General features: G+C 40.4%; 1 protein-coding gene across 1 annotated transcript in view; it reads right to left on the bottom strand.

The window, feature by feature from the left end:
* FMN2 (formin 2) overlaps window positions 1-13329 on the bottom strand; it is a 248940-nt gene that overhangs the window by 88183 nt on the left and 147428 nt on the right. The window contains exons 8-10 of the mRNA XM_084819532.1: window positions 6151-6242; window positions 4308-4437; window positions 1010-1156 (exon numbers count right to left, since the gene is read on the bottom strand). Of these exons, the coding sequence (XP_084675658.1) occupies window positions 1010-1156; window positions 4308-4437; window positions 6151-6242 (369 nt within the window). The remainder of the gene's footprint in view (window positions 1-1009; window positions 1157-4307; window positions 4438-6150; window positions 6243-13329) is intronic.

The raw sequence follows: 13329 nt of genomic DNA, 5'->3' as shown, positions 1-13329 counted from the left end.
TCAAAAGGCACCATTAGGAGAGTTCTTTCCACTCTTTTCCTTTTAGAGTCTCATTTATAGTATTAAGGGGGAAAGTTAACACCTAATGCTTGTTTTATTGTCTTTGGTCACTTCAAACATGATTAATGTATTATTCGAAGTGGCCATAATAAGTAGAAATGGGATGACCATGGAACCATTCTTCAAGGCCAACGATAAAGAAAAGCATTGCTTCAATGTTTATTCCTCGTCCTTTATAACTTGGCATTGGACTGACACAATGCTAAAAGACTGGAATTATTTCAGTAACTGACATCAGTATGAGGATGGGGCTTGTCAGTGATCAAGATGGGGAGCTCTCTAGAAAAGTGAACCTCACAATCCACAGGTTACAGGTTTTTATTTTTCAATTGGTAAAGTGTTGCTAACCAGTTCAACCTCATCTACTTTCCCCCAATAGTGCATGTGGCATATACTTGTATCCTTAAGACCATTCCATTTCTAAATGCTTTCTGTGCTTTGGAAAGTGCAGTCAATTTTGTAAGCTATTAAGAGCTTGTTCATTTAATGTTATCCTGAGAGATGTTCCAGTTACTCCTTAAGTTGTTCCTATCTGTTTAGGAGTTGGTTGCTTATGTGAAAAAGAGAACTTGGGTTATCCAGACTTTTGATTTAATTCTTGTTCATTAGAAAAAATGATGGGTCTATCAGCATTCTTCTGACCATGTAAATGAGTGCAATCATCATTATCTCAGTTATAAGGATCGGTGAAGGAGAGCCGAAATGCAGTAGGAACATAGGTGTGAAGCTAACAGCCAGGGGAATCTCTGTTTGTACAAAGAAAGTATTGCTGATTCTACACTCTAAAACTGGAGCCTCTGAAACAACTGTTGGTTATCAAGCCTTAAGTAATATATCTCTAACAGATGTGATCAACGATTTATTTTACTAATAAAGTAAGCGTGGGGCACCAGGAGCTAAAGAATACACTGTTAAACTTTGCAACTCCAAAAAAAGCAGCAAAACTTACACTACTCTTGACATCTTTCAGTTTGGGAAGTATGTCTAAGCCAAAGCCATCCGCCTGTCCTCTTGTCCTGTTTCCACCATTCATGTAATTTCCAAAAGCAAGGACCAATCCTAAAACCCGCATAACTCCTGAGCCACTTTTCAATGTCTGAGAAAACAAGACACAGGGTAGCATCCCAGTCAACACTTCAGAAATATTTAATTTGAGACATAGTATACACAGCTAGCAACTGTCAGAACAATTTGATGCAATTTATTTTTAAATATTATGTTCATGCTAGGATTATCTGAGAGTGTTATAAAATAATAAAACTTCAATTGTATAGCTAAGTAATAATGGTGAATCCTAACTGTTGCTCACGTGTGTCACAACTTAAATAACTACTAAAATGTTCAAAGGTCCCTACATAATTGTTTCCAATATTCAACCTCCCCCCTATCCCACTATATCTCCTTTCACTGGCACAGGAATATCAGTGCTGTGATCTTGGGGCTTATTAATCATTTTGCATCTGTAAGGTTACTCTTGTTCAAGATCCACCTACACCATAGTAGAAGGGTTTTCTGACATCCACTAGGGGAATACGGGCAAATCTTATGAGCCATAACTTAACTTGTTGCAAAAAAATCTCTGGGTTTTTGAGTCCTAAGGTACAAATTATAAGACATCTCATCAAATGCTGCTACAGGGTGCTCAACTCTCTCTGTCATCACTCTTATTATGTATTCATTTAAAATATTTATATACCGTTCTTAAGTGTTGAGCAATTCTTGAATGATGGATTGGGCACCAGAGCCTATTACGATAAGCACTGCAATGATCCCCATTCTTGATGAAAAACCACCACTGAAGAAGAGAGGCAGGAAGTGTTGGAAAGAGCTCTCTCTCTCTCCACTAGCAAGCCAGCCCTCTTCCAACTGCTAACACAGAGTATAGCAAGTGCTGAACCTAGGCCAGAAGCAATTGTGGGGGAATGAGTCAGCTACGGAGAAAATCCCTGGCACTCTAATGCCTGGCACAAAGGAAGACCACCTCATAGGCTTCTGCATGCTGGCCTGGGCTGAGTCTACAGTCAGCCCAAGCTTTTCCTCAGGGAAGGAGGGACCTGGCACAATGAATAAAACCATCCAAATTATATTTCGGAAATTATACTTCCATTTACGTCAGATGTAGAACCAATGCACCATTCTTACTGGGACAGGCCACAGATCCTAACCTACCTTTCAGGCACAGGATTCTTGCTGTTACAAAGTACATGGCAAACAAACAAAATGTGAGCTCTTGCGAAAGGCCTACATGACTTCATTGGTGCTGTAACAGATGAAGATTGTTTGCTAATCCATTAAGAGAAGTAGGGAGGGTGAAAGAGGATGAACCAATCCACTCTCTCTTTCTCTCTCCACAGCACAGCAGGCAAAGAAATAAGAAGACATTAATTGTTTCACATTAAGTCAGAGATCTATGTATAGGACTAAACCAAAATAGGGGGTACTTTGGGGAACCACTTCACCCCTGTGAATAATGCCCCCTCTTTTTGATGATCCTTCACAGGGCACAGAAAAAGAGAGTTAAAGTGTTTGCCCATTGTGTGTGTGTATGTGTGTGTTGGTAGGGACATGTTGGTAGGAAGAGGGGATGTACCACTGATGCCAAGGCAAACAGCTCACGGATCCCTGTCTTGCCACCCTGCACTGGAAGTGCAATGGGAGGGAGCATTGACCTAATTGACTCATCACTAGGGAAACATCCCCCCAACAACATTCTGAGGGTGTTCCCACACAGTGATCGATGCCCAGTGAAAAACTGCTGAAAGGGGAACACTTTTTGCAGTGGGGGAGGTTTCATGAGAAGTGGCCCCCTGCCCCCATCTGTAAGACGGAGCAATGCAAGGGCTTCACCTTCCCTCAGTGACATTGCAGCACAGTCAAATCTAATTGGTTATGTTGTACTATGACAGTATCATGTTCATTAACTGATGCCTGATTGGCTGGGCTCATGTAGTGAACAAAGAACCCCTAGTCAGGGGGGAAAGGGCACCAGAGCAGCAACAGACTGGGCGGCAAACAAGCATGAAAAAGCCCCCCAAAGATAATAGGGTTTCTTTGCTTGTCTATGTAACGACATTTTTAAACCACTAAAGTTTAACTAAATAACTAAAGTCCCCTGAATCGTGTAGAAATTAAAATGATAAAATACAAAGTAACAATAAAGTAAGTTAGAAAAATAGCAGCAAAACATGATAAACGCAAAAATAAAATCAGCAACAGGGCTAAAACAGTGCAAATATGCAAAAGCACTAAAAACATTTCCTAAAATGCCTGGGGAAATAGGACGGTCTTCACCAAGTGTCAGGAAAATCATAATGTAGGCACCAGGTAAGCCTCTCTGGGGAGGGCATTCCGCAGATATGGTGCCACCACTGAAAAGGCCTTCCCTCTTATAGCCACCAACCTCACCACATTTGGCAGGGACACCTGGAGAAGGGGCTCAGATGAGGTCATTAGGGTCCAGGTAGGTAAATATGGGAGGAGACACCCTTTAGTTTTGCGGTGGGGAATATTTCAACCACATCAAAGGCACGCCTTTCATCCTGAAAATGTTTAGGGCAAACAGTCAGTGCAGCCTAGATTTTTAGCCCATAGAAATATAACTGTGAAGTGAAGGTCTCACTTTAAAGGTGAGAGTTTGGAATGCAAGCAGCATGTGATGAAGAAGCAGTTGTGCACATTAATTGACAATAATTTTAGAACAACCTTTTCAACAGATTTTTTTGCAGCTGTTACTTGTTAAATGTGAAGAAGAATTTTTAAGACATAGTTTCTTATTATAGTTAGGGTTGACAGTGTTTTGCCATTGTTGCATAACCCATGCCAATGTCACCAAAGTACTGTGATCTGATCATTATTAGAAATTATGCCAGGAAGTTTATTTCCAAAAATTAAGGCACACGTAAGAGAAAAACTAAATAGTGTTTGTTTAGAAAATGCTAAGGGGAAGACAGTGTCCATTACAAAAGAGAGATTTTATTTTGGCACAGAAAAAAGGTACATTATTCCCTAGAGGTTGATGTGCACTGGATACAGACTTGTGATGTTATATTTCAGCACTGAAAGCCAAATCTTAAGATTGGCTTTGATCTTGAAGCACAATCATAAAATGTTCCATTCAGCAGGACTGCTATCCTTCACATTTAATGAGCGCTTAAAGTAAATAAAACTTTTGAAATATGAGTATCGATGAATAAGAAAGATTAAATATCAGCAAATCTAGCTCTCAAATCAGATGGCCCAGAACCTACCTCACACAGTTTCTGCAACAATTCAAGTTTACTATGGATAGAAGAAATGCTTTCGGAAAATGTTGATTGGAACAGGATACAAAAGACTCGTTCCGAGAAGTTGGGAATTAGGGACAGCTCATAAAGAAACCTGCAGAAGTTAATGAAAAATATTATTTCCATTTATCATAGGAACTTTACTGGCACATTGTTATTCCACAAGGGAGATCTCAGTATTATAGCCCAATACAATGCCCAATCAACCAACACTAAATTGAACCTGAACTAAAACCCAGAAAAAAACTTAATTTTTTCCTGAATCAGACTGGAGCCTGAACCACTAACTGAAAGTCTCTGTTGAACCTGAAACTTAACAGAACCAGGGAAAAAAATCAGGTTACTGATTCAGGCAGGACTGGTGACAGGCTTGGTGGGGCCCTTGGAAGCCTCCCTGGGAAGCGGGCTCACCAGCAGTGAAGCCCCTCATGGGTGGCAGAGTCCTCTCCCTGTGGGTGACAGCATCAGAAGAGCCAGTGACAGCAGATGAGCTGCTGCTTGTGGGCAGTGGCAGCAGCAACAGAACAGCGGCGCCAGCAAAGCCCTCCCATCAAGCAGTGAAGGTGTGGCTGCCGGCACTTCCAACCTTGAAGTTGAAGCAAGCAGCCACTAGCAACAGGGGAAAAAGCCAGCCTCTCCAGCAATCACCATTTCTGGCCCTTCCATTTTAATTTCCCCACAACGCATCTGGGGCCCCAATGAAGCATTGCTCTAGAGTGACGTTCCATTGGAGACCCTGAGACATTCTGGGGGAATTTAAATGGCAGGCACAGCAGCAGCAGCGCTTGCCGGCAAGACTGGGTGGGTTTTTTTTTTTTTGCTGCTGCTAGCATCTGCTTGCCTCAAGGTAAGGAGAGGGAAGGAAACAGGAGATGGGACTGTTGACCGGCGATGATGGGCCATCTGGAGTGCTTGGGCCTGATCAAATGCAGATGCCTGATGCCAGGCCTATGGTCATAATAAGGGCTCAACCAAAGAACCAAACACCTCTGAGGTACACTCAGTGGCTCCACCAGAACCAGAATCAAAATTAGAATGAGCACATATGTAAAATAAAATTACTAACTGGGAGGATTTACGTATTTTGGATTTGTACAGGCTTCTATACTTTGCCTTTGCCAGAGACTGGGCCCTGGTAGGGATTGCAGTGGAGGCCTGTTTTCCATTTGTGACAGGCATTTGGTTAACATACAAGTTACAACATGGAAGGAATAAATATACAACACGAAAGGGATAAACATACAACACATACATGAGGTGATGCAATAATACAAGATAGGTGACATAGGACATATCTGGTGTCTATCAAATGGTCTTTACATGTCCAGTACAATGAGAACACACACACATGCTAAAATGAAGTAGCAATATGTTTGAAAGATTAATATGTGAACCCAAAATTGAGCAGGAAAACAGGAAATAACAAGATTACAGAATGACGGAAAAGCAGAGATAAGGATCAAACAGGCCCATTCAAATGAATGAGTGTGAACACAACTCTTGATGGTGGAGGAGAACAAACCTAACAGTCTGCAGTTGGTCTACTGGAGGAAGGAAAGGAGGGGAGAAGGACACTATTGCTGTGCAAATGATCATTATAAATAATGTGCTATATATTTAAATTTCCTCATACAAACCGGAACTGAATAAGTTGGTATGTGTGCTGAACTGATTACTGAACGTTTACTAGCCTGAAGCAGAACTTCAGATGTAGCTGAATCTTAACCATAACTGAAACAAACAAACAAACAAACAAACAAACAAACATTAATGGTTTGATTCCCTGCAATCAATTTAGTGTCCTTACTGTTCAGGTTTGTCCAAAGATTTGGCATTCTCTTTTTCTTTACTTGACTTGCCATGTTTTTCTATCTTTTCCAGTTCATCCGATTGTGCTCTCTTTAAAAAAGAAACACCCACAAATACAAAGAAACCATTATGGTTGGAAAACGGTATACAAATATTGTAAATAAATATATAAGAAGTTAAATAATACTTGTTGAAAAGCTAGTCAATTAAAATTCAGTTATGATTCCTTCATTCAAACAATTTCATGTGTGTATCCATGTGCATACACGCAATGTTTTTGGCTTCTGTTTGTGACAAACCTAATTCATGGAATAATGTGACATGTAAAAATGTTTGATCCAGAACTAAACATCTCCAAATACCACTCCATATAATGTTATGAGTATTAAAAACTGCAATATATCTGTTCATTCAAGCAAGCATTAAGACAATACATGATCTACACACCAACTCTTTTTAGTTGTTAATATACTTCATATACTTTCCAGGATCAAATGACCCTCCTAAGCACTATTTCTTTTTCAATAGTCAGATGCTTGCACCTGAATGCAATTTGATAACCAAAACACATTTAATAAAGGAAGGCATGACGACCTGAATCAAAGGTTTCAACACCATGTATTGCTATTTGAGTCAAGATTTGTATTCGTGTGGGGAGACAGGTTATTTATCAATGGTTTGAGAAACTGCAGGAGATGAACCCTATATGATAAGATGCCAAACAATTACATGTTTTCATAAAGATGTGTTTCACTTAAGATAAAACCAATACAGTTTAAATCTCATCTTCTTCTAATATCTGAGTAACGTTCTATTAGGAGGTACCATTTTTCAACAGTATTCTGTTCAAAGGAAATAACAACAGTTATTTTGCAGGTCAAAGTGTTGTAACAGCAGAAGGACCATTAGAAATGTAAGGAGCGTAAACAAAGGGACTCAAAGAAGTCAAGATGTATCAATTAATCCATCCGTTTTTCAAAACAGACAAGTTCTGGGGGCTGGTGGGTGGTGGTGGGGAGGATATGTGATACAAGTTTGGACCAAGTGGCCTAGAGAAATTATGCTGGTGCACTGTCAAAATATGTATTGCTGGCACAAAGATGTTGCATGCATTTGAGCTGACACACATAGTAAGAGGTGTTCACATGTTACGCCCATTAGTGGAGCACCAGCAAAATAAAACACTTTTTACAGCCTCTATTTGGGAGTTGTAAAGTCAACATCAACTCTGTTCTGGTCCTTGCAAAAATTATTGCATTTTCTAGCTCTTTGAGAAATTATTCAAGTAAAACACTCATGCACATGAACTTTCAATGATGCTCCCCCACCCCCACCCCCAATGTCTGTTCTGCATCTACTTGAGAATCTTTTATTATTCAGGGTCTGCTTCAAACAAAGGATCCATCACATGCATCCTGAAGAAGCAAAACTCCATGGAAAACTACACAGTGTGTCCATCAACATATTTAAACTGGCTCTTAGCTGATAAATCCTGGCAAGCACTTGCTTCATTGCCGAAATCTGGGGCTTTTCAGTTAAGAAAAATGGTGAGTGCGGGAACGAAATCATAGAAGTTTATAAAATGATGCATGGTGTAGAGAAAGTGGGTAGGGAAGGACCCCTCCCTTTTGAAAATACTAGAACCCGGGGTCATCCACTGAAGCTGAATGGCAGGCGAGTTACTTTAGAAAGAAACTTATGTAACTTTCCAAAGCTACATAATATTCCTTTGAAGCACCATTCATACACACTGGAAAGTTTGCAGTGGCATACAAGAGGTAAGGATGATGGCTTATTATCATATGCACATACGTAGCTACCATTTAGGCATTCTATGAAACCAGCAAGGCAGGTCAGTCAGTGAGGTGAGCAGATGCAATTCTGCTGCCCTGCTATGCAGTGAGCAAACACACTTTCACATTTGATTGAATAGATCCAGGGACTCAGTCCTCTGTTTCTCTTACCTCTTCCATGCAATACAAGCAGAATGTGTGGTACACTCTTTGGCCTCCAAAGCTAATTTTGGAAATATTTGTTTCTTTTTTAAAAAAACAAAAACAAAACTGTGAGCCACATTCGCACACTATAGTAGGAAATTAAAAGGGGCTTTTCTATTCCCCTCAAAGGGAACATACGGCAGATGCTTCACATAAAATTTCATTAACTCCTGATTAGACTTGACACGTCTTTGAAAGAATACATTGAAATAACTTAAAGGGAAAGCCAATGGGTACAAGCTAATTGTAACAGAGCACCACAAAAAGAATGCAAGATTTTATTCCTTTACAGTTCTCCATCAAATATATCTCAAGTAGGAAAGCAAAACATTTTGGGTGGGATTCTCTTGGAAGGCAGTCTTCAGAACTCTCACACTGTAAATCCTTGGCTGCTCATAAATATATTGTTCTTCACATATACAGATAGATAAATGTATTATTAATCATCATAGCACATCCATATTTGTGGTTGGTTGATGAAGCAAATTCAGGAATTCTCTTTTTGTCAAATAAAATCCTCATCATTTACTGACCACAATTTCAGTGAAGGAAATAAATTGGAAATAACGTAAGCTGCCCTCTTTCCCAAAATTAGTTTATGCCCTTAATTATTATTAACGTAGTTTTACTGCCAGGGAGCAGGGATGCTTGTGGGATTTTCTGCCTAAAGCGCCAAAATAACTTGACTGACTTTGGGTACCAGGTGCCTTGATTTGGATGGGTGTGGGCATGCATTCGCTCCACCTCAAGCAGCAAAATATCTTAGACCAAGAGTTCTATTGAACATTTCAAAGCTTGTTCTACTAAAAAGATAAATTTATTTATTATTGTATGGATTCATAGTCTTCTGACAGGGTGACATATAACAAAAATATAAAAGAGTAAAAATATCAACAATAACAAAAGAAATGCATATAATAAAAATAACACAGCTATTAATATGCTTTTAGCTGTTTAAATTATTTATTGTTCTGTACCGTTTAAACTGATCCTATCTGTATGCCGCCCTGACATCTTAATGATAAAGGGCGGGATACAAATGTTTTAAATAAAATGAAATAAATAGAAATAGGGAGTTAGATTAACAAACCTGGAGATTATTTTAGATCAGGGATGTGGAACTTCCGTTCCACAGGCCTAATCTGGAGGGCACCTGGTCCACAGAGCCTCCTTGGGTTCCTCCAGGGAGGAGGGGCACACAAGACGTTGCAGTTGCTTGATCTTGTAAACGGCATACATTTTTGAAAATTTATTATAAACATGAACATCAATTCATTTTGGCAAACTACGTTTCTTACTGGCTAGAGAACAAGTTTACATTTGTGACTTTACAGTAGGGTTGGCAGAGAATTTCTCCCCGAAACTTCGGGGGGCCGAGCGCCAACGTGTTCGGCCCCCCGAAGAAGTTTCAGGGAGAAATTCTCCGCCCCCCCACCCCCGCACCCCCCCGGGACGGGACTTACCTTTCCCGAATGTCCCTCCCGGCGGCAGGTCCCAGCGGCGGTTTGTCGGGTCTTCGTCAGGGGCGGGGGCAGCAGCCGATCTTTCGACCGGCTGCCGCCGCCGCCATTCCAATAAAACTAAAAAAAACCCCACACCCCCGTGATAGGCTACTTGACGATTAACGTAGCCTATCATGGCTAGATTTGCAAAGTCAGCTGTGATAGGCTACGTAAATCGTCACGTAGCCTATCACGGGTGACTTAAAAAAAAAAAAAAGCGCGTACGGTTAATGGAGGCCCCCATAGGGAGCCGCCATTCACGTTCCTTATTTGGTCGCTGTAGTCTACGTAAAGATTACGTAGACTATGGCGAAAATAAGGGCAATGCTATTTGTGTTGCCCTTATTTTCGCCGTAGTCAACGTAAAGATTTATGTAGACTACAGCGACCAAATAAGGAACGCGAATGGCGGCTCCCTATGAGGGCCGCCATTTGCGTACGCGCTTCTTTTTAAAAAAGTCACCCGTGATAGGCTACGTGACGATTTACGTAGCCTATCACGGCTGACTTTGCAGATCTAGCCATGATAGGCTACGTTAATCGTCACGTAGCCTATCACGGGGGCGTTTTTTTTTTTAAACTTTTTATTTCGCGGCCGGGCGAGGCGCCTCCTCCCCGGCCTGAATTTCGGCCGGGCGAGGCGGGAAGCCTCCCCCCCGGCCTGAATTTCGGCCGGGCGAGGCGGGAAGCCTCCCCCCCCAGCCTGAACTTCGGGGGGAGAGCAGCGAAGCGCCTCCCCCCCACCGCGAAAAGCTGCGAGACCAGGTAAGTGGCTTTCGTGCACCCCTACTTTACAGACACTTTTCGTTTGAACAGGTAGATTCCCTGGCTGCACCATGAACAACAGGAAGTAAGAATCGAAGATGAGTAGATTAAAGTGTGCTGGATATTCAATCATTGATAAGGGATTTTAAAATATATATAATTAAAATGTTTGCCTACATTCTCTTACTTACAGAATAAAAATGGAAATTATGTATCTACAATTTAGAGGCCAATTCTAACTATGGGTAATATCCAATTGGGAAAAATTCAAAAGGGCCACTGAGTATGGACTGTAATAGTTATTTATTTGTTGTATAGATCTCTAAAATATTCCTGGACTATATAAGAATTATTTATTTTTTCTGCAGATCACTAAAATGCTTGACATGTTTTGTCTTCAAGTTTCAAGACTATGCCTTGAAACGCATTAAGCATTTTAGTGATCTGCACAACAAATAAATAATTCTTATATAGTCCATGAGTATTTTAGAGATCTGCACAACAAATAAATAACTATTACAGTCCATACTCAGTGGTGCTTTTGGATTTTTTCCTCTTTTTTTTTTTTTAGTATAAAATAGGGGCCTGCCCCTTCCAGAAACCAGCATTTTCACATGCCTTGGGCTTGTCCCCAGAAGCACTATATTGTGGCTGAGTTCAGACTGGGACCACCGGGGCTGGCCGCATGCACACAGCCCTATTGGATACTACCCTATCTCTGGAACTAAACCCTACTGATTTACCTCCTTGTACTGTTAGGATTGTAGTCATGCAAAACAATCCTATGTATATTTATTCAGAAGCTATAGTGTGTTCAGTAGAGCTTACCTATAGTTTAGTGTTGCAGCCTTACTTCAGTAAGGTAACTTTTTCTGTTGTTAATCCACCTTTCAGGTAATTATCCTGTATTATCTTAAAATCCTCAGCTATCCTGTTGTGGTTCTTAATCAAACTGTTATTTTGTCCATAGCCTTTATTTATGTACATAATTTTTAAATTAATTTTGTTTGTAAAATAATTATATTAGATAACAAAATAAATGAATAGATACTGCAATGATTTATTACAGCCTCTTTGATTAAATATTATTATAATAACATCTTCAGAAACTATATAAAAACGATACAAACTGAGGAATAAAAGAGAGAAATACTCATGGTATTATTGTGCCAATAATATTTTCACTGTCCTAAAATAACACAAACCAATAAGCATATATGTTTTTTGTTGCTGGAAAACAAAAAATGGTCAAGATGTATTTAGTAACTATGCAGTTTAACAAGACTTTAATTCCTTAGTAAACAGGAATTGAGCCCTCAGGATTGTGGCTTTTGAAATTAGGGTGTGTTTAGACTTGGAGGCTGACCAAACTTCTTTCACATCTCGAAGGAAAAGCGCAATGCCAAACATATGCAATCAGCAAAAAAAGTGATTACATTTTGAAGAAAGATCATAAAACAAATGCTCCCATATGTTTCAGAGATCAAATAGAACGTCTGAGAGCTAGCACCACAATGTTTTAACTGTGTAGTAAAAATAATTTTCAGGTCTAACAATTAATGCAGTGTGTGAAAAGTAACAGAAAAGGTCATGTAAGTTAATAAAGAATTTTAAAATAGGAAGTAAAATAGGAAGATTCACCTAAAAAATAAAATAACTTGTCTTGTCCTGCAGGGAAACATGTGAGTCAAAGACAAAAGGGGAACAGGAATATTTCAATTCGATCACCTTTACACTCCACATGGGAGAGTCGACCTAAGGGAAAGAGTATTTAAGCTTCCATATTGATAATACACAGTATAGGTGACATGGCATCAGCTGCAGTTCAATGTTTTAACTGGGTTCATTTTTTTCAGCAGAGATATCAATTCGAGTGGTGCAGCAGATTCAGCCAAATCCAATACAGAATTGGGCTGATTTGGAAAGATTTGAGAGATGTCCAATTGAAGCAAGGGTCCTCTGAAGCAGACAGAAATGAATCTGAACCCTCACAAACCTTCATTACTGGTTTGGAGATTCGGAGGGACACAGACAGAGTGTCTGGGGAAAAGCTACAGATCTCTTCTTTCAACCTTGATGGCCTCTCGTCTCTCTCTTGCTTTGAATACTTTGGGGATATTATTCCCCTGGAAGAGCACAGCCTTGGCATTTAATTGAATTGGAGCATTTTTGCCACCTAATTTTGGAAGATTTCAGAACACAGGAATTGAGAGGATAAAGCCTGGCTGCCATCCATAACAGACAAACAAAATAAAGATACTTGGTGTATTATTCTAAAGAAGAATGGAAATGATAGTGCAATCTGGAGTTTTCATCAACAGCCATGTTGTGTATATGATATACATTCTTGATTATATGGTTGTTTGTATATTGAGTATTTTCACCTGATAGTTGGCATCTTCCAAGTTTGGAAATTACCAAGTATCCAATGCAGGGTGGGAGGAGAGTGCTGGTTCCACACTCCAGCTACCCTGCATTTTTGCTAGACAGGTGATTTCACCTTTCAGCAGCAGTGCCTTGAAGGGGGAGGGAAACAGGCTGGGTGGCCATAGGAAGTGGCGTAACACAGGCACCCCAGTCTCCTCCCTTCCCTGCCCCCAGGAACCCCTTTTTCCCCATCTCCGCTGTCTGCTTTCTGAGCACGGAGAGGTTGCTGGCCCAGGGCTATCAGTACTGGCTACAAGGGGGAGGGGGAAGGGAAAGCAGTTTCCTGGCTCAGAGCCCTATCCCATGCCCCCCCCCCCGACAATGCCTGGTTGGCATGGGATTGCTCTCTACATTACTAAACTTCATGCAAACTTTCCCCTAGCCCTTTTAGAACATAAACTATTGTTAGTCTTTGTACACTGTACTTTAGGGTAGGGAGTTAGGAACAGCATAGGGTAAAGGAAATCTGGGATTAATGGGGGAGAG

Source organism: Heloderma suspectum, chromosome 1 (genome assembly GCF_057233095.1).
Source record: "Heloderma suspectum isolate Gila_16-S chromosome 1, 16-S_ref, whole genome shotgun sequence".
Classification (NCBI taxonomy): domain Eukaryota; kingdom Metazoa; phylum Chordata; class Lepidosauria; order Squamata; family Helodermatidae; genus Heloderma; species Heloderma suspectum.
Note: the sequence above shows the minus strand (reverse complement) of the source record. Positions and strands in the feature narration are given on the sequence as shown.